Raw genomic sequence first — 22,335 nt, forward strand, 5'->3', positions numbered from 1 at the left:
GGCTGAAGGTGGCGCTAAACCACTGAGCCACCGGGGCTGCCCCAGGCAAATGTTTCTTGATGAAGTTCACTCTCTTCTCATTAAGCCTTGCCTGGGAAATCACTCAATGGGCAAGGCTATTCAAAAGACATTTATGTAGAAATCATAAAAGATTCTTCTGTACAAGCTAGGTTACTATACTTTCCCTATTCTAACCATTGTCAGGGCTTCTTTTAGCCAACCATGAAAAAGAGCAGATTTTTAAAAATGTTAAGGCACGAAATAGTAACTAACAGAAAGGTTTAAATGCTATATTGACTTGAGTTCGAGTGATGGATCCATCAATTGTTAGCTATGTGACCATGAACAAGTTATTTAACCTCTCTGATCCTTACTTTTCTCCACTGTTGGAATAAGTGGAAAGCCAGGAATTGACACCAGATCAGTCTTCAAAGCCTATTCTTTTAATCACCACACTGGACTGCTCTAGACAGTTTAAAAACAGCACCTTGCAGGTAGGAACTCACTACATCTTTGCAGGCTGATTGATTTACCTTCGGGAGTACCTTCTTCAATCAAGAGCCATGATGGTTAAAACTAAACACCAAGGCTCAAGAGAAACCGCTTTCTTCACTAAGTTTTACACATGCACAAGCTCAATAGTTGGATTTGAAACAGAGGAGCAGCCCTTTCAAATAGTAGTGAGTCTGATTAATCTGTTCACAGCATAGGAAACCACACTTCAGTGCAGAAGCTACCTTTCAGGTTAACCAATTGTGTCAACATCAAATATGCCTCCAAAGCAAGAATGTCTACTGCTTTGAAAGCTGAGATACAAAGGTTTTGTTGAGATAGGATGTTTCCATTGGCGAATTAGGAAGCTTTTATATGTTCCTGGGATGGTAGTAGGCCTTTTAAGGAAAATTCCAAAGAGAAATAAACACTGCTAAGAGAGTAGTTCAGAATAGGTTGGGGAAGACACTGAAGAAGCAGAGCCCATGAACTTCCGTTTCAATTCCCACCATGAACTTCTGAGGTCATCAATTGTAATTTGTCAACTGCAGCTTTACCAGCTCCTAGAACATATCTTTCTACTTTGGACTGAAATCCAATGTAACACCTGTTAGCTAAATAGCCAATTCTGTAGTCTCCAGTTTAACTCGACCAGCTCTAATCATAATTCTTTCCGAACAAGTTCTGTTACCTTGTGGGTTTTGCTTTTATTGACCTGTACTCTCTGCTTGCAATTTGAGCAGACTTTCTTTTTCCATCTACTCTGTGTCTCCTGGATTGCAATCACTAAGACCCCCCCCCCAAAAAAAAAACACCTATGGTTGCATTTATAGCCTCTTCTTTTTGGTCCACAGGTCTCCGAATTTAAATATCTTAAACTAGAAATTGCCATTAATTTGGGATATTGTAGAGTTCTACAACACTTCTGAAAGCAGGTTTGGATTACCTGGCTTAGAGTTGTCAGATAAATACCATAAAGAAAAGGGAAAGATGACAACCTAGAGATGGCAGCCCTCTAAAAACATTTAAATTTAAAACATTTAAAAATTACATGTAGCCAAACAAAACACAACTGAAAGTTACATGTGGCCATTGCCAAACAATTTGCAAACTCACTGAAAACAGGAGATATCCCCACCCCCTTCACTGCCCTGCAGGGTTATCCACCAAGCAAAATCCACAGCACTGATGGCTGAGGTAGTTTCCGGAAATCAGGCTCCACGGCTTTCTTTGTCAAGTCAGCCCTCCACTGCCTGGCTTGTAAGTGCAGAACCATGCTCTACTCTACAGAGCCAGGCACTGTCCTGACCACTCTCCTACCATAGGCCAATCTCTGTACTGCATCATACACACACCATCCCATACTCACTCTCACCACCACTGACTGCTTATCTTTGGTGCATGCCTTCAAATGACTTCACCTTCCCTTTATCAAGCCAAATTGAATCCATCTTTAATTTCATTCATTTGTGTTTTGATTTTTTAAATCCATTCGAAGAACACAGGAGTGGGATTAACTTCTACGCTTTGGGAGGATAGGGAAGACTTACTAGAGAGGTGATGTGTACAGGATATAGAAGGAAGACTAGAAGGCTGCCAAGTGGAGAAGGGGAAAGGAGCATTCTAGGTGGAGGAAACGGCATGTGCAAAGTCTTGAAAAAAATCCTGAAAGGCCATGGCAGGCTTGCAGGGATATGAGGCTGGAGAAGTTGGCTGTAGTCAGAAGGATAAGGTACCCGTTTGCCTCACTGAAGTAAGAGGACTTGATCCTGGAGACAAAAGGAAACCAAAGGACCTGATTTGGGTCAAGGTCCCTAGTGAAGCCCATGTTATCCATGGAGTCTGCTCTCACCATATGCAACTAGTTCCTTCCTCAGTATTCCTACACCCCTTACCATCCCTACCACACACTCAAGGGTTACTACTTACAATTATTCCAAGTATTTCAGTCTGTGTTTCCATGGACTAGAGAAAACCCAAGGGCAGGGGCCTTTTGTTTTTTTTTTAACTTCTCTATCCTAATGGTACCTACGAGTGCTGAGCAAGTCAATGATCAATAATTTCCCAGGAGTGGTAGGTTCATATTCCTCCAAGGGATGGCTTCAGCCAACTAAGCTCCAGAGGTAAGAGTAAGGAAAGCTCTAAACCAAAGTCACTACAGCCTTTACTACTGGCCATGAGTGACAGAAACCAAGACCACAGAACTTAACTTGGAGAGCAACTATATACACTTGGGTTGACCCTCCATGAACTTGGACTATCCCTTTCTGCCTAGTTCTGCTTCCTCACCCAAGCTGATAGTGACTCCTATTCCCCCTGGAAACACTGGGTCAGAAGAGACAGGCAACAGTACATCTCTTCTTCTGAACATGCTCCCATTGACTGGGGGGTGGTGGTGGCAAGGACACAATCAATGCATTTAGGAAATGCATCCGGCCCTGAAGTGAGAGTGTGTCTGTTCCTGTATGTAAATGCCAAGTTGCAGGAGGTTACCATAGCAACTCCAGCAGGGTGCTGCAGTGGGCAGCTTTGCACAGAGGTGCAGAAACCCCATTCTTTAACATCTGGTCTTTTGCTGTGCACACTGGATCCTAGCAGGCACATCACAGCTTTAGGCCCTGGCTTTGGGAGTCTGAGAAAAAGGAGGTGGGATTTTGAAGACCTGCTAGTCCAATTTCCCTTTCTTCATGCACTACACACAGCCCTCCTTGTGCACAGTAAACACTGCATGTAAAACCCAAAACAGGCTCTTTAGAAACACATAATTCCCTATACTCATTCTTGTAAATTATGATGAACAGATTGTACTTGCACATCAGCATGACTTCCACACAAAATTTACATCCACTGAATAACCCAGCAATTGCACATTTTAATGAGCAGCATATCCACAGTGTCCCCATTCCCAGCCAGCCCCCAGTTTTTATTATGTTATTGGTCTGTTTTTAATGCAAAAATAAGTAATGCCATCAAGAGTGTAGGCTGGACTTAACACGGCCAACTAAGCTGCACTCCAGGAACTGAATACCAACTTTTCAAAGGACCAAGGAATTGAAATTGCTTGTTTGTAGGGATTGGAGAGTAGGGGTTTACTCACCCACTTCTTAATGTTTTCAACGTGAAGAAATGTCTTGTGGATAAAGGGAGATGTTAGAGGACCTTCCACATGTGGTTCTAACCTATGGATGGCCATCAGGAAGCCATGTTCCTACAGAGTGAACTCCAGCTGGCAGGACATTCAATAGGTACAATAGCCTCCTCAACAGTTTCATGGTTTCTCAGTTTGGGGATCTAGAGAGTACCTCTGAATTGGGTCACCTTTGAATTCTCTCGTGGTCAACATAAGGATGATTTACAGCATCACTAAAGAAATAGACTGCATGGTGGGCATGCACAGCAGGGAGACGGAGACATCTGGGGGTGGGGGGAAGTGAGGGAAATTCTGGTGAACCAAGTCAAAGGAAGCTGTGCTGCTCTGCAAGAGGCTGGAGCAGGACCACAGTATGTTTGCAGCCTGGTAGTGACACAGAGAGGCAGATTAGAAGTGATGTAGAGGTTCCAGGACCTGAGGGAGTTTTGTGGCCTAAGAAAATTAATATAGGGGTACTGAGAGAGAAATGTAAACAAAGGAAGGAAGGAAGGGGGAGCCTCTTCCCCCAGGGAGATAACTGTGTGCAGGAATGCCTATGCCTGCCTATGGTGGCGTTGGGGACAAAGATACCAACATCGACACACTACAGTTGGGTGATTTCTTTATCTAAGGAACTGTGATGGGACCTGGGCATGTGGAGGTGTCTGGATGAGACATTGCTGCATGCAGGCGGGAAGGTGGGACTGGCCAGGGTGGACAGCAGGGGTAGAGAAAACTTGAGTGCAGTGCAGGAAGGCCCGAGAGAGTGTCAGTAACCTGGTGACAGATAAAAGAGCCCCCTCGGAGAGTGCCCGCTACAGATCCAGCCGGTGCAATGTGGCCTGCACACACCGGCCGCGGGGAGGGCGGGGTGGACACCTGTTTAGGCCCCCGGGAAACGCCGTGGGACTGGGTGTCCAGGGGGTGTGAGGCATGTGGCCAGGGAGTGGGGAGGGGAGCTCGTGGGAGTCGAGCCGGTAGCAGACAAGCGCTCTGTCAATGTGCTCCCGAAGGCAAGCGGGGAGGTCAAGGCCCCGGAACGGTTTCGGAGAGGCTTCTGCAACCCGCCCCTGTGAGGGAGGGCGGCTGCGAGGTGGAAGGCCCAGCGTCCACGGCGGATCTGGGCAGAAGTCGGGGGCGGCCGGGCGCCGGCCGGCAGGTGGGTGCGCAGGGCGGGCCGGGCGCGGGGCGGGTCCGGGGAGGTCGGAGTGGGGGAGGGGAGGCCGGCGGCGAGTGGGTGTGTGGAGCCCGCCGGGGAGGGGGTGGGGGGCCGCCGGGCCGCCTCGACCTCCCCCGGGACTCACCCAGCACGAAGTAGGGCAGCTCCGTGTTTTCCAGGTCGTCCACCACGACCATTTCTCCCGGGAAGTCGTTGCGCACCGAGAAGAGGAGCTTGGGCTCGGAGGCCGAGGGGCTGTGCATGATGCTCAGGTCGTTCTCGCGCAGGAAGGGCAGCGCCGACACCGTGATGCTCTTGAGCTTGCACTCCAGCTCCTTGGACGCGTCCACGTCGCCGGCGGCCGTGGCCAGCACCGCTGCCGGCGCCCAGCAGCAGGCGATCAGGGCGCACAGCCCGGCTAAAGCCATCTTGAGCCCCGGCCGCCTTCCTCCGGCGCCGCGAAGGTGGGGGAGGCGGCGAGCGGGCGGGAGCGAGCGAGCGCGGGAGGCGGGGGAGGCTGCGGAGGGACGTGGAGCCCGGAGAGCCCCGCTCCGCGGAGCCAGACGCCGCGCGCACGGCGCGGGGCTTGCGCGGTGCTTCCCGGAGCGCCCGCGGTCTTTGTTCCTCGCAGCTGCTCGGCTGGGGAAGGGAAGGGAAGGGGGGGAAGGAGGAGAGAAGGGAAGGAAGGACGTCGGAGGAGAGAGGAAGGGAGCTGAGGATTCTAGGGAATCAGGTCAGCCCCCAGCAGGCTGCCGGCGCTGCCGCCTTTCTCCTCCTTCGCCTCCCCTGGCCCGAGCACGCTCTTGGCTGGGAACTACCTGCACAGCATTTTTTGAAAAATTAGTCTTTGCAATGCAAGATCTTCCCCCACGCATCACCATCCAGATGGCTTGGGAAGGGCACACAGGCACACACACCTTAAAAGGCGCTTCCTGAGAGCAGGTGCGGGGGGGGGGGTCCTCTCTAGATGCAAATGAGCCCCCTCTCCCCCGGATATTTTGTGGATTGGGTGACCCCATTCTTGCCATTTTTTTTACCCACTAATTTTGCATTCGTGTGTTGGAGAAACGGGTGCGGAGAAAAATGGATGTATATATATTTTTACGCAGCACTAACTTTGCAGAAATATTTAGAGGAAATATGTGGCTTCTAGATACAGTTAGCTCAAGAGGTAGTTGTGAACAACAAAACAAAGGCAATGCACTGTGCACAGTGAAGCAGGAGGTCAGAAGTTTTATTGGCAACTTTTTTCAGTTCTTTGTTTCATTTCTGTGACAAATGTTATCTATGATAACCAATATAAAGTTAATAAAAAAAAAAAAGTAGAACCAGCTAAAAGAAATCTAGAGCCTTTAGTCATAGAGAATCCCGTCAATATAACAGAGCTGGAAGAAAATGTGTGTGTGTGTGGGGGGAGGACAACCTGAAGTGTCTAAGCACCGCTAACAAATTGGAAATAAATGAAAGAGTATCCTTGAATGTGGGCCAAGTCAGTACCAGCCCCATCAGAAGTAGAACACATAGATAACAAAAATAACCCCATATAAATTTTATTTCCACTAGTGCTGGGCAGTGTTGCCTCAACAAAAGGATGACAATATGCAATAAACCATGGTAGAAAAGTGGTTTGTGTGTGCTGGAATCTGATGTTTTACTGAACTTTCTCTCCCGTGATAACCAATAACTTATTTTAAAAGTTTGCCTTCCAACATCATTTATTCAATGCTGATTTAAATACTAGGTGCTGTAAGTCTCATATAGGTAGTTGCTACTCTCTAGGAATTTAGTGCACCACACTTTCCAAGGAGGACTTTCCATTTTAGAAACCATTTCATTCTCATGGTATCTGGTGTTAATTTACTGGTATATATGTCCTTTAAAGGGAAAGTCCATATATTGCCATGTATTTCACAAGGTTACTCAAGTCCATGGATGAGAATAGAGAAGATGAGCCGTATTTAAGGGCTGAAAGTCCTGTTAAATATGAAAAGAAGAACAAAAATGCTTCATTACAAGTTGTGTTTTGAAACTGCTGTACCTGAGAACTAATCCAGAGGTAGATTACACACCTCCTGCAAAAAAGATTTATTAGCTGATGACCTTCCTAAAATTCATTCTTATTTTCATTTCTCCCTTAGGAGGTACCGAGGGAGAGAAAGACCCCAGGAAATCTTTTTTTTCCTACTCTGCCTAGCTTAAAAAGCAGTATTAAACTTAGTTATGCAGAGTTTACCATTGAAAGATTAGAGTAGATGCCAGGAAAGCACACTTAATCGTAGAATGCAAGAAATGGCACGTGACTCACCAGATCATCTATTAGTCCAATCCTTCAGATGGATTTAACAGATGATGAAATTAAGTCCAATAAAATAGTGAGGTGATTTACCCAAGATCAATCTGCTAAGAAGGGGTAGAGCTAAGACTGCAAATAAGACTTCTTTGCCTAATGGCCTTTCCACTCCACAGACTACCTTTAGGTGCATCCATGGATTATCCTCAGACTTTATGGATCACATTCATTCATCCAGTAAACATTTGGTTACCTACCATATGCCGGGCATTAGGTCAGGCATGGACAGGAAAAATACTCCTGCTTTTGAGTAGCGTATAATCTGCAATTATTTTGAAATCTTTGATCTTCTAAAGTGGTGAGTCATTTTAGAAAACCCAAGCAAACCATTTGGGGTTGATATTCCAATAAATCAATATCTAGTATTCTTTACCTATCTGTAGTCATCTTTGCATGCTTTCCTATACACATTTACAAGGAAAAAAAGAATAGATTTAATGGTCACTGAAAAATGTATATTGAATTGGAAATAGTTGAAAGTTGTTGTCTCAAGTCTTTATAGACCTCTTTCTCTATGGGAACGTCAGACAAAAGAACTGTACAAATAAAAAGAAGTCACATATTGCCAGGGCACAGGAGTCCTGTAAACATAGATACAATGTCTCATGGCCTCCTCTCAGGGAATTAAATACCTAGAGAGGAGGGAAAGGGGCAGCCTGGGTGGCTCAGCAGTTTAGTGTTGCCTTTAGCCCAGGGCATGATCCTGGAGACCCTGGATCGAGTCCCACATTGGGCTCTCTGCATGGAGACTGCTTCTCCCTCTGCCTGTGTCTCTGCCTCTCTCTGTGTGTGTGTCTCTCTCTGTGTGTCTCTCATGCATAAATAAATAAAATATTTTTTAAAAAGGAAGCAGAGGGAAAGGTTGAAGTTCACAGAAGCTAGAGCATCTGTACTGTGTGATGTTTTGCATTTAAATGGAACTGGGATAAATTTGTATGCATCCCAACCATTACCTTTGGTATAGGCAACCTGATGCAGTGAAACAACAGGTTTGGGTTCAAGTCTCAACTCTTTAATTGGCTTATTTGGAAATGAGATTTTAAAAAATATTTATTTATTCATGAGAGACACTCAGAGAGAGGCAGAGACACAGACAGAGGGAGAAGCAGGCTCCATGCAGGGAACCCAATGCGGGACTCCATCCCAGGACTCCGGGATCATGAACTGAGCCAAAGGCATGCACTCAACTGCCAAGCCACCCAGGCTTCCCTGGAAATGAGATTAGAGAATTTTTTATTTTAATTTTTTTTCGAGAGAGAGAGGTTGCACTTGGAGGGGCAATGGGAGAAGAGGGAGGGAGAATCTTAAGCAGGCTCTACACACAGAGTGGAGCCCCACGTGGGGCTCAATATCAGGACTCTCAGATCATGACCTGGGCCAAAATCAAGAGTCAGACACTCAGCTCACTGAGCTACCCAGACACCCTGAGATTAGGCCATTCTTATCTTCAGTATCCTCATCAGTGAAAGGGAGTCTGTGATCTCTGCCCACCCCATGGGCCACAGATAGGTGCTAGTACTTACATTCACTGAGATGCTATCGAATGGCAGGTTCTGTTATCTCTAATCTATCCCCTCTCCTCTGACAACACAGATACACATTCCAATCAAATTCAAGCCCATTTCCCATTTCCAGTCCTCCCATGCCCTTCTGTCCACGTGGAATGCATTGATCTGTGTTTTCCAGGTTGTCCCATTGCCACAGACCAGTCTCCAACCTCATCTACATGGTGGGTCCCTCTATCACATCCTTGTCTTATAGCCCCCCTCAGAGAGCACTTATATACACGCACACTCCACTTTGCACTCCAAGGGCCACCTCTTAACACTATGTCTTGCATTTGAGATTCTTTTTTTTTAATTTTTATTTATTTATGATAGTCACACACACACACAGAGAGAGAGAGAGGCAGAGGCATAGACAGAGGGAGAAGCAGGCTCCATGCACCGGGAGCCTGACGTGGGATTCGATCCAGGGTCTCCAGGATCACGCCCTGGGCCAAAGGCAGGCGCCAAACCGCTGCGCCACCCAGGGATCCCTGCATTTGAGATTCTTAATTTGTAGAATAGAAATGATTATACATACTTTTTAGAGTACTTGTGAGAAGAAAGTGAGACTATGTATGGAAAAGATTGGACATATTTTAGGCATTGGTTTTGTGTTCAGTAGTGATAGCCTTTGACATTATCCCTTTATTCAATTATTTCAGATAGGAAGTAGGCTTCAGAATCTCCTTCGTGAGATTGCCTCCCTTGTAGTAGCCAAAAGCAAATTAAGTAATTTAAACTCCTTGGTGTATACCAAGGATAAATACTGCATGTGTTCACCAAAAGAAATATGTAAGAATGTTCATAGCAGGTTTACTTTGAATAGACCAAAAAAATCCAAAAATGCATCACTAGGAAAATCTATAAATGATTTGTAGTCACACAATGGAATACTACATAGCAATAAAAAAACATGCAGCCACATGGATGAACCTCACAGACAGACATAATGATAAGCAAAAGAAAACAGACACAAAAGTGTGTTTATGCTCAGCTTCTATTTATGCAATTCAAGAACAGGTAACATTAATCTTTGATGATGGAAGTCAGAATAGCAGCTATCTCTGGAGAGTAGGGAATTTGGACTGAGAAAAGCAGATGAGCTTCTGGGGAGCTGGAAATGATGTGGACAGTGGTTACATGGAGGCATATACAGGCAAAAATTCATCAAACTATACACTTGTGGAATTTTTCATGTATATTATACCTCATTAATTTTTTTTTTAACATGGCTGAGAACTCCATACCTACAGTATGGAGAAGGAAGGTCAAATCTGCATAATAAGATACAGAGGAGGTGAAAGTGATGGATGGGTGGGGCTAAGGGTGTGTATGTGAGAAGTGGTTCTAATTTTTTCTCATTCATTCAGAACATCTGGCTCCTTCATGCTTTTTAAGCTAATCTTGATACATACTACTTGGGTATTCATTAGACTTCTGCTTTCTTTTATTTTTTCCAGGTTTTCTTTTCTTTTCTTTCTTTCTTTTTTTTTTACAAAATAATAATTTTTTATTTTGCTCTCCATTCAAGAAAGCTAAATCAAAACACTGCTCTCCTTTTCTATGTATTTCTTCTCCCCATATTTTCTCCCACCACACAACTGGGTGTGAACTCCCCAAATTCCTTTGCCAGCTCCAGCGCCTAGCTCTTCTGTTGAATTGGATTTTTCTTCAACTATTACTCTCCGGTGCTCTTGCCCAAATTGAGGGTAGTATGTTAGTTAGCTGGACGCAATTCAGCTGTGCAACCTCATTAGGACATCAAGAATATATTCCACACTCTTTGATCCAAAGTTAATAATTTTTTTCCTTACTCTTTCCCCCTCTACACACCCCCCAATTCACAGGCTCAGCAACAGCATCTGCTTCACAGAAACAAGGCTGGTCCTGTTCTGATTTCTCTAGTCTTCCCTTAAAAACCAAACGGAGAGCACCAGTCCTCTTCCTGACACACACCAAAGCAAAAAGAGACACACAGAAAGACAGCACCAAAGGCAAAACAATTCCCTTTTTTGGAAGCAGGACATTTTTTCCCTTTAATCTCTCCCCAGAAACCCAAAGTTCTCTGTGCGTTTGTCTTCCCAATCCTGGTTTTGGGGACAGAACGTTTCTTGATTTAGCTGATCAGAGTCTCTCTCTCTCTCTCTTTCTCTCTTCTTACTGAGTCCCTGCTATCTTTTTCCTCCCCCTCCTGTATCTCTGGGGTGTGTGCGTGTGTGTGTGTGTGTGTGTGTGTGCACGCGCGCGCGCACTGTGAGGTAAGTATTCCTCACTTGGGGGCTCATTTCTAATTAAGCAATTCGAGACCAAGAGGCTAAAATGCACAAAACAACCGAATAAAACCTCAAATTAGAAGGAAAATGGCTCAAATGGGTCCCTATCTCGGGGAGTTCTAGTTAAGCAAGCAAACAAAATGGTCTGGGACAAACGATTATTGTAACTCGGGAAGATTAGAAGAAAATGTAATTAGCTCCCAGCTTCCCCCTGTTCATCAGCCTGCTCACCCCCTCCAAGTCCCCAGCGGTGGATTTATGCCCGGCTCCGTAAGCCACACCAGAAAGTCCCTGCTGCAAAGCCGGGAGGGTTAACCGAGCGGGTACCCCAGCCTGCCCGCGAGCCCAGGGAGACAGCCGGGGGGACCCGGGCCCGCCCCTGCCCAGCCGCCCCGCCAATGGGCGCCCGCGGGGAGTGTGGCGCTGCGTCCCATTGGCCGCCAACCTACGTGCATAAGAAAGAAAGAGAGAGGCTGGCAGGGCAGCATTGTTATCCTAAGACGCTCGTCCGGTGTCTGAGTCTGCAGGTGACACTGCTTAGGTGCGGAGCGCCGAGTCGGAGCGGGGACGCGCCGGGCTGCAGCGCTGGGACGGGATCCGCCTGCCTCGGAAGCTGCTGGCGGCTGCTCCGGCCGCGCCTCCGCTGAGCTCCGAGGTTCCCGGTGGCACCTGCCCGGGGACGTGCACCTGCCGGGCGCTGCGAGCTCGCGGGCAGGTCTGCAGGCGGCCGCGCGAGCAGCGAAGCCGGAGGAGCTGTCCTCGCCCAAGTGCCAGGCAGTAATTTGGGAGAGAGACAGAGGGAGGGAGGGCGGGAGGGCGGGTGAGTCTCTGGAGTTGGAAGGAAAGCAGGATCTTGGGTTTCTCTTCCGCGGAGGGACGGGGGACTCCCCCGCCGGGGCTTTGCACTTTCCTCCCGTGTCTCCCGCGTGCGCCCGGCCTGGCGCCGAGGCCCCACTTGGAGCATGCTTTGGGGGACGGGGACCCTCGCGGCTCCGCGGGAAGGCAGCAGGCAAGTGGTCTAGCGGCGGCGGCGGCGGCGGCGAAGCCCGGAGCGAGAGAATTTGAAAAGAGACATCCGCTCCCTCTCACCGGCTGAGGGGGAGGCATTCGCGTTCCCCCAAATGGGAAAGAGCCACAAGAAACCATGAAGTAAAAACTTTGGAAAGCTGCCACTGGAGATGTTGCACAAAAACCTGGAATGTTTTAGGAGTCTCCTCCCAGTCGGTGGAGGTTTGGGGAGCAGCTGATACGGCAAGGAGGGCTCTTGCAAGGATTCAAGGTAACGGGGCAGGGTTGGGGTGAGATTTCCCTCTCCCGCTCTCGCCGTCCTTTGGGGTGTCCCTTGGGAAGGGGCTCATTGCGCCCCCCCCCCCCGCCCCTCCCAACCCTCCTGCTCAGGTGCCTGGCAGTTGCAGGCAGAGGGAAATGAGCCCACCTCTTAGCTCCTGTCTTGTGGAGCTGAGCAGGGGACTTTGGGGTTTGGCTGGCGAGAGATCCCCTGTTACTGCCTGCCGGGGTTGCATGGTTGTCACACGGCTTGGGCACTCTGCCTGGCCTATATATTGCTTTTGCCTGGTGTTAAGTCCTCAAAGTTAGTGCAACTCCCATTAGCTTCAGAAAAATCCAATCGGGCTGGGTAATTGCAGAAGATGACGAGGACTTCTGTCTGCTTGGGCGGCTGCTGGCCGGAACTGGAGGCGCTTTGCTCTGTTTGGGAAGGGCCCCAAAGAGCTGAGGGTGTGATACAGGATACATTCCTATTTACGTGTCCATAGAGCTGCGTTCGCATGCTCCTGGAGCTCCGTGGCATCTCTGTAGAGGCCTGTCTCTTTCTCCCAGGCATATGCAGCCAAGAAAAAAATTTCTGGAGAGTGGACCCTGTAGGTTGCAAATAGGCTCCCCAGGGTGATTGGCCCCATTGATTGAGTTGAGCTTGGCAGCATGCTGGAGACACTGGGGAGAACCGGGCTGTGCTGGAAGGAGGGGCATGCTGAGATTCTACAGCAATCCCTCTCCCTGGTTCTGTGATCATCTGGGTCCACAGTCTGATGCTGCCTATGGGGTGTGTGTGTGTGTGTGTGTGTGTGTGTGTATGTGTGTGCCTGTGCTCACAGCTGTATGCAGGAAGCATGCTGCCTACCAAGGGACCATGCAGGTGCGGCTCCCTGCCTAGGCTCCTGGAGTGTTCCTTCCTAGTAGGAACATGAACTTGGGAGCTGTTGTTCCAGCCCAGAGGAGTCTTCTCCTCACCCAGCCGTCCCTCTGCATGGTACATATTTATCCAGGGTATATAGACCTAAGCCAAATATTAACTAATAATCAAGCTAATGCACTGTAACATGATTGAACAGACCCCTCTGTAAAGAACCGTGTGTGTGCTCTTCCTAGCCCTGGGAGCCGGGTGCCCTGAGCAGGAACAAATGTTTTCTTAAAAGGATGGCAATTATAACAAGCGATGCTTATGGCTGGATAATCTGGGCCTTATTCAGCAGGAATAATGATATGTCAGCGTCAACCAATCAGGAGGATAAAAGGTTTATTATAAGTGTTTCTGCCACTGTCCTTCGCTAGACATGTGTCTGCAGAAGGGACACTCTTTCTAACCGTGTTCTCTAGAATACATATAATGCCAGTATTCACCAAGCAGCTAAAATATTTTACAGAATCCCCTGGGGGGCAGTCTGATGACATCAGGCAATGGCAAAGTGCTGCTGGAGTTTGTGTGTTTTCCCCCTCTTGGTTTCACACAGTTGTGTGTGTGTGTGTGTGTGTGTGTGTGTGTGTGTGTGTTGTTTAAAGCAGGACCCTCTGGAGTTCCCTCTCACTCACAGTAAGTTGCTTTGAAGCCCTTGGGACATGACCAGGCAAGGCTGCCACAATGATCCTGAAATCTTATCAATATCATAGCTGCTGCTTACTCTGGGAAAGGATGCATGCTTTGCTTTTTTGAGAAAGGATGTGATCTGAGGAGGCGCAGAGCACAGATACTGTGAAATGTTTGAGGGAAAGGAAGCAAATGTCAGACTGTAGTCTTCTGGGCTGGGGAGCGCCTGGATCTAAAGGGTTTGACAGCTGGGCAGCAGCCCTGGAGAAGACAGAAGCATCCTTGACTCTTTCTTTTCCCTCCTCTCCAAAAATGAGTCTGGCTTTGTCTCCCAGAATGGAGTGATGTGCACTGCAGTGTGGGCACCAGGAAGGAGGAGAGGAAGGAAGGACTGGGGAGGGAGGAGAGATCCTGCTCTGCCAGCACTGGGCCAGGCTCAAGGATGGGGGCAGATCATCCTCTGGGTGTTCCCTTCTGGCCTACTAACAGGTTGTTTACTGAGCAAGGCCAGAGGGCAGAGAACATCCCTGCGTCATCAACTCCTTCTGACCGCCTTTCCCCAGGCACAGGCTGGCCACCGGGGAGCACCACATAAGAAAGATCCCTTCTGAGATGGTGCTCCAGAATCCCTCCCCAGCTCACAAACAAGAGGTAATCTGGAGGGACTTGAGACAGCTGCGTGGGCACTTTCTGCTGACTGGGATGCTTAGTGTCGAGGTTTCCTGGTTTGTGTTTTGTTTTCCCCACCGCGCAGTGTATTTTTGGCGATTCAACTCTTTCTCTTAAATAAGAAGACCTTGTATACATTTTGTAATGGCATCCTTTTCCAATGGGCTGAGAGCATTTCAGGGAGCTCATCTAATTAATCCTCTCACAGCTTATTGTCTCATTTGTCTTTGATTACCCTAAGAAGTGGCATTGGAATGGTTTTAGGCTCCTTCTTGGAAAAGAGAGGACAGAGAACCTTGGGAAGATGAGCTGCTGTAGCTGAGGTCCCATGGAGTGGGGTGAGGGGCTCAGCACTCCTGGACCAACCCCAGACTCCACCAACTTCTCCAAAGGAATGGTTTCATCTTAGTAACCGAGATGTCATTGAATTGTTCTGTGCTTTACAGGACTGAGAGGTTGTAGTGACATAGAGATTTTCCTCTGGCCCGGACCCGAAGGCATGGGGGATAAAAGTCTTAGAAGACCTGGCCTTTGCCCTCAGTGATCTTACAGTCTAGTTAGGAAAAGAGGTTTACATCTAGGAAAAAGAGAAATGACAATATACAGTTTCAACAGCAGTTCAATACAAGAGATTCACAAGGCTGACCTAATTAATCCACGATTGATTTGTTCAGATAACAAGAGCTATCAGTATTCTAAGGAGGGAGAATTTGAGTTCCGCCATGGGGAATGGGGTGGGATTTGTTTGGAGAGGAAGAATTGGAGAAAGGATAACGGCTGACAGAGATGCCAACTGCAGCATCCTTGATGATGCTGGAAATTTCAAGGCTTGCATGTTTCCTTGGGCTTTAACCTGGGTCACTTCTCCCCTCGAATCCTGGAATTACCATACACCTGGGTTAATCATTTGAGGCCTATACTGGCCTAGAGGAAGCTACTGTTCAGCCGTGGACATCTCATTAGGCATTGAAATTTACCTAGCCTCCCACTCACCCTCAGGTCTAATCCATATATTATGAGAAAAATAGTGCTCAAGGTCAAGGAGCTTATCAACATTGTATCAAACATTTTGGAGGAAGCTATTGGGGAAAATCAGGCAGATTTCAAGAGGACGTGAGAAAATCTTCTCATATTTTAGAATCAGAATCTCCTAAGAGAGTCTTGATTTCTCTCCATTTCCAGTTTCCCTGCCCACATGTCCCTATTGGGGTTTAGTTGGAACCAGCAAAACACGGAAGCCCTTAGGCATTTAGCATTGAGCAGAAGATTTTCAATCTTAAGATTCTTGAGCATGCCCATGTATATAACCTCTTGCCTTCCCCCCTCTTTCCCTTTTAATAAAACATATGCTGTAGCCGTCACAAAGGAGGAGGCCACAAAAAGCAGAAGGGTGGGGCACGGTACTGCCAGCAGCTGTACCATGGGGTACTGTGGCTGCTCAGCTGAGCAGGAGATGGGAGAGGCAGGCCGCCAGCCCAGCCAGCTTCAAGGAAGGGCCATGGGCTACAAACCCCCAGGAGATGGCTGTGACCACTCAGCCACACAATTTGTTCCAGGAGGGAGCCCTCTGTCCTAGAGAAAAAGCCCAGGTAAACCATAGGTTCTGTGAGAGAATAACCACACCATTCATCGGTCTTCACTTGATTTGAGACCTCATGTCACTGGTTGCATGTCACTGGTTGCTTGGGTGGCCCTGTTCCAACATGGCGGCAGTTCCTGTCTGGCACTGAAAGTAAAATGATTTGCCTAAAGTCACACCCTAATTGCTCTGGGTCAAGAGGAATATCCCCACAATCCAGTTTGATTCCTTAGCCCTAAGAGTTCACTCTGGGGATGATGGTACTAAGGGACATTTCCTTTTTGCCAGGAATACTCCCTCAGGCCTCCTTGTTGCCTTTGTTTTCTGTGTTAAATAAAAATGCAGCTGGACAGTGGGGCCGATGCCTTCCTTTTTTTCTGTTTAGAAGTATCCACTGCCACGTCCAGGCCCACGGGCATGTGGTGAGTAGCTGTGGGTTAAAGCCTTTTCCCTTTGGGGGTGAAGAGAGGCCACTCAGTTATGCTTCCCACTGGGGGCTGCAATGGATGGGCATCATCTGGTCAATTAGGATATAGGTTGATCTCTTTTCAAATCTTTACTCTGTCATGCAGATGGAGATAAAATTGAATAACATCACTACAGCATGGAATCTTCAACATTCAGTTCTACTATTCCTTTCCCTGGAACCCACCTGGAATGCAAATATGTCTGGAATGCAGGGTTGAGCAAAGGAGTGGGGAATTTGATACCTCACGGGAGTGCACTTTAATCTCCACTGTCCTCCCAGCACAGTAGCCACCCACCACAAGTGACTCCTGAGTGCTTGAAATGCAGGTTCTAAGTATAAAATGAACACTGTATTCTGAAAACTTGGTTGAAAAGAAAGACTGCAAAACATTTCATCAATAATTTTTAATATTGGTTATGTGCTAAAATGGTAACATTCTGGATATTTTGGGTTAAGTAAAATATATTAAGATTAGTTTCACTCCATTCTTTTTATGTTTTTGTGTGGCTATCAGAACAGTTGAAATTATGTTTGTGACTCATGTTGTGTTTCTTCTGGACAGTGCTGGTCCAGGGGCTGTAGAGTTGTGACAGGTAATGTAGACAAAGGGCAGAGACATGAGATAAGAGAAGCTAGAGACCTGAAGAGAAAGAACATGGAGGGAGTGATGCGAAGCAGCCCAGGGAGCCTCTGGGTATGTATTTCTGGAATCTAATGTCAAGGAGGGCACACATAGATTACTTTGATTTACATTTGAGGAGCACCTCATCCGCAGTGACTCAGCCCGCTCAAAGCATTTACAGAGCATTGCAACTCTTGGTTCACATGCAAACAATCTGCAAATGAGAGCCCTGGTCATTTTATCTTAATATTTTAAAAAATGTTTTATTTATTTATTCATGAGGGACACAGAAAAGGAGAGACAGAGACATAGGCAGAGGGAGAAGCAGACTCCATGCAGGGAGCCCGACGTGAGACTTGATCCCAGACGTGTCACTCAGAGCCTCAGTGAAGTGACAGGGATCCCAGACAGTCCCATTTTATAGATGATGACTTGGAGGCCCAGTGAGGTTATGCAGCCTATCCACACAGTTAGTAAATGGGGTAGCTGGTATTCTAACTCAGGTTAGGTTCTGAACTGATATTACTGATTACTATGGGATCAGTCCAGGATCAACTCCAGGATCACGCCCTGAGCTGAAGGCAGACACTTAACTGCTGAGCACCCCTTTTCCTAATATTTTTGAGTTTCTGGTTGACAGTGGAATTAACCAATGAGATTATCTTTAGGGTTTCACTCTAAAGTGTGAGGACAGAGCAGTTGAGACCAGCTAGGTATGTTTGATTTTCAAATCTCTTTCTTCCTTCTCATCTCTACCACGTTATCATCTTTCCTTGTGAGAGTTTTCCTTCAAACCAGACATGTTGCTAGTGTGGTGGGGAGAAAGAAAAGTCACTGCTCTGTGTTAAAGATTCTTTTGTGGACCTATCGGTAAGAAGAATGGGGGGAGGGCATCATGATTGAATTTTGTTTAATAATTACAGATTTGAACATTATCATTCACTCACTATTATTATCTTATTCATTGCAATGCGGTTTGGCCACAACTTGAACTCCTCATAATTGCTCAGCATATTAGAGTTTACAAAATGTTTTACAAGCTTTCTCTCACCTGATTCTCATCAGAGCCCTGTGGGGTGGTTATTATTTCCACTTAAAGTTTTCCATGATCTGCCCCCAAATTATCTACATGACTTTCTTTTCTTTTCTTTTTTAAATGATTTTACTTATTTATTCACAAGAGACACAGAGACAGAGAGAGAGGCAGAGACAGAGGCAGAGGGAGAAGCAGGCTCCATGCAGGGAGCCCGATGTGGGACTCGATCTCAGGTCTCCAGGATCACGCCCTGGGCCGAAGGCAGGTGCCAAACCGCTGAGCCACCCAGGTGTCCCTACATGACTTTTTTTTCTTTTTTTTTTTCTTTTCTTTTTTTTTTTTTTTTTATGAGCTACCAGATTTTGTAGGTTTAGAGATCACGATTTTGTAGGTTTAGAGATCACTGTAAGGACTTGGAATTCTGCTCTTAGTGAAATGGGGAGCCATTAGAGGATTTTTTTTTATTTATTTATGATAGTCACAGAGAGAGAGAGAGAGGCAGAGACATAGGCAGAGGGAGAAGCAGGCTCCATGCACCGGGAGCCCGACGTGGGATTCGATCCGGGGTCTCCAGGATCGCGCCCTGGGCCAAAGGCAGGCGCCAAACCGCTGCGCCACCCAGGGATCCCATGACTTTATTTTCTAATCCTTTTCTTGTAGGCATTTCTTTCTGTCGTGCTTACTCAAACTGGTCTACTTACTGTTCTCCATTGTTAACTATGTAAAGTAGGGCATATTACCTCTCTGAGCCTCAGCTTCCTCATCTAGAAAATAAAAAGTAATAATGCCCCATCTCTCAAAGTGTTGTTCTGAATGTTAGACGAGATAAACTATATAAGGTTCCAAACACAGTTCCAGTCACATGGGAGATGCTCAATAAAGGTCAACATCCTTTCCTACCAAAGCTCTTCACTTTGATATGCCAAGATTAAAATGTCCAAAGGTAAACTCATTGTTTACCAGTTTTACACATAAAATGATTCTCCTCCCTAAATTCTCTGCTTTGATTAAAGGCTCACCCAAACCCCCAGTGGTGTAATTAAGAAATATAGGCTGTCTTGGGCTCCACTTTCTCTCACCCAGTCCCCGCAAGGCCTGGTGAAGTCTACCTCTTCAGGGTTTCACAAAGCCAACCTTTCCCCACCCAACACACACTCCCAACTCTACCCCCCACCCCCACCCCCAGCCAACACACACTCCCAACCCCTCCCCCCCCCCGCCCCCCACTGCCACTTCTACTCTTTTAGCAGGCAGGTGCTCAGCCCTCTCACCTGGATTGTCCCAGCGCTCCTGTCTCTTTGTTTCCTCTCTTAAAGCCTAGCCCATCTGGGATCCTCCCTGCAGCTAGGGCAATCCTTCAAAATGGTAAACTCAAATATGCTTCTCCACTTATTGTAATTCTCCAATGACTCCCCACTACTGTCAGAATAAAACTCAGACATCTCAGCATGACAAACAGAAGACCCTTCATCAGCCCCTGTAGCAGCCTCCCCAGACCCCTCTTCATGTCCCCCTTTGCACTCCAGCTGTCTGAAACAATGGACAGCTCCCTCCATGCTCTGGGCTGTTAGGTGTGAGGTGTTGTTTCCTCTTCTCTGTCCTGCTTCTCCAGGGTTACAGACCTTTAAGCCTCTGTAAAGATGATCCCCTCTGTGAACACTTCCCTGAGACTCTAAGAAGGAATTAATTGCCTCCTCCTCTGTACTCCTACACACCTCACTCAGACTCTGTTTTTGCACTGTACCTACCAACCTGTAATGATTTGTTTACGGCTATCTCCTGCACTCAAAGGTAGGGTTGGGATTGGGCTTCAAAGACATGGTTCTCAGGAAATATATATTCAGTGTATTATTAGCTGTATGTGCCAGGTAATCTCCTTAGGCACTGGGGATTCAGCCGTGAACAACAGATAAAAACTCTGCCATCAAGTTGCTTACATTCTAGAGGGAAGATAGGGTGATAATCATAATAATGATTATTATTAAGATTGCTGATAATAACTAACAGTTTAATAGCACCTATGTGTCAGGCTTTGCTGAAGGCTTGACATACATTAACTCATTTACTTCACCTAATGATCCTATAATTCCCTTTTTAATAAATCCTACAGTCCCATTTTATAGATGATGACTTGGAGGCCCAGTGAGGTTATGCAGCCTATCCACACAGTTAATAAATGGGGTAGCTGGTATTCTAACTCAGGTTAGGTTCTGAACTGATATTACTGATTACTATGGGATCCAGAAAACAATAAACATGGAAGCAAATTAATGAGATCGTTTTAGGTGCTGGTAATGAAGATTATTAAAATAGAGTATTCTGGGGTAGCCCAGGTGGCTCAGTGGTTTAGCGCCACCTTCAGCCCAGGGCCTGATCCTGGAGACCCAGGATCAAGTCCCGCATTGGGTTCCCCACATGGAGCCTGCTTCTCCCTCTGCCTGTATGTCTCTGCCTCTCTCTCTCTCTCTCTCTCTCTCTCTCTCTGTCTCTTGTGAATAAATAAATAAAATCTTTTTTAAAAAGAGTATTCTCTCTTTTTTGTCTCCACGAGAGACACACACACACACACTCAGAGAGGGGGGGGGGGGAGAGAGAGAGAGAGGCAGAGACACAGGTGGAGGGAGAAGCAGGCTCCCTGCACAGAGCCTGATGTGGGACTCGATCCCAGGATAGGATCACACCCCGAGCGGAAGGCAGGAGCTCAACTGCTGAACGACTCAGGTGTCCCAAAATAAAGAGTATTCTAAGAGAGTGAGTGAGTAAGGTGGTGGTCAGGTAATGTCTCGTCTCTTCGAGGAGGGAACATTTAAATTGAGACCTGATTGTCAAATGAGGAAGGTAGAAATCCAGGATAGGGACGAATCTGAGAGAAGAGAAATTGTATGCTGTATGTAACCCGGGCTCCAGCTGCTGTGATGTCCCCTGCTGGTGGTAGACAATCCTGAGTGATCTCAGAGAGCAACAAATTGTCCAAATGTGCCCCAAACCCTCTGTCATCAGTCCACTTGTCCCTTCTGTTCTTTTGGTTTAAGACCTATCTCACAAGACATCTGGTTTGTTGCTCTTCAGAAAGGTAGAAGGTACAGGGACATACACACACGTGCACGCGCACACGCATCCCTGCTCTGCTGAACCACTTTATTTCACTTCTCTCCTGTGAATGACGTGTCACTCAGAGCCTCAGTGAAGTGACAGGCAAAGGCACAGAAAAAGGCTGGAGACAACCCAGAGGCAGGAGCAAAAGGGGAAAAGAAAATTATTTTCTAACAAGACGAAAAGTGACTTGGACCGGAGGGACAAAAGGGAATTTGATCAGGGAGGGGCCTGAGGAGTGGGGGGTACTCTGTTTTCTCACCTGGGGGGTAGTTTGTGCTATGATTTTTCATATGTATGTATATCCCTATACATGTAAACACACTTATATACATAAACACATTCACACCCCCAAATTCACACACAACACACCACATATATGCATACACATACGTGTGTATCTTCTTTATGAATATTTCTCATTGGGCAGCTCGGGTGGCTCGGCGGTTTGGTGCTGCCTTCAGCCCAGGGCCTGGTCCCCGGAGACCCGGGATCGAGTCCCATGTCAGGCTCCCTGCACGGAGCCTGCTTCTCCCTCTGCTTGTGTCTCTGCCTCTCTCTCTCTGTGTCTCTCATGAACAAATAAAATCTTTAAAAAATATTTCTCATAATAAGACTAAAAAAAATGGATGGGACAAGTTCATACCTATTTAATATACATCCAGAGCCTACTTTATGATAAACATTCTACTAGGCTTGTTTTTACTTATATTGTCGCATTTAATTTTTATCGCAGCCTTTATGAGTAAGTATCATTCCTGTTTACAGACTGAAATTAAGGAAGACGAAGCACAGAGGTTGCCATTGAGACCCAGGGTTCTTGCTCCCCACACTATCCTGTACCTTCCATGCAGGAGAGCTCTAAGAGTCAGCAAGGTGGGGAGAAAAGGCCCCCGATTCCTGGGTCAGACAGACTTGGGCTTCAGTCTAATCTTGGTCACTCACTAGCTGTGTGAGCTTAGGTCCCTTATATAACCTCTCTGAGCCTCAGTATCCCCATCTAGTACAATGGTGACGATAAACCCCTTTTCTTACACAAACATCATGATGATTCAAGATAATGATTGACAAGTGTCAACAAAGTGCCTGCCA

The 22,335-nt window shown here is 46.9% G+C and overlaps 2 protein-coding genes across 6 annotated transcripts in view; one reads left to right on the forward strand and one right to left on the reverse strand.

The window, feature by feature from the left end:
- ASTN1 (astrotactin 1) overlaps nucleotides 1-5,253 on the reverse strand; it is a 296,848-nt gene extending 291,595 nt beyond the window's left edge. For all 5 annotated transcript variants that reach the window (XM_041750473.1, XM_041750399.1, XM_041750242.1 and 2 more), the window contains exon 1: nucleotides 4,927-5,253. In XM_041750473.1, coding sequence (XP_041606407.1) covers nucleotides 4,927-5,209 — 283 coding nt within the window. In that variant the 5' untranslated portion in view covers nucleotides 5,210-5,253. The remainder of the gene's footprint in view (nucleotides 1-4,926) is intronic.
- A 6,532-nt stretch (nucleotides 5,254-11,785) lies between these two features.
- BRINP2 (BMP/retinoic acid inducible neural specific 2) overlaps nucleotides 11,786-22,335 on the forward strand; it is a 108,593-nt gene continuing 98,043 nt past the window's right edge. The window contains exon 1 of the mRNA XM_041750955.1: nucleotides 11,786-12,230. The gene's annotated coding sequence lies outside the window, so the exon portion shown is untranslated. The remainder of the gene's footprint in view (nucleotides 12,231-22,335) is intronic.

Source organism: Vulpes lagopus, chromosome 1, assembly GCF_018345385.1.
Source record: "Vulpes lagopus strain Blue_001 chromosome 1, ASM1834538v1, whole genome shotgun sequence".
In the NCBI taxonomy this organism is placed as follows: Eukaryota; Metazoa; Chordata; class Mammalia; order Carnivora; family Canidae; genus Vulpes; species Vulpes lagopus.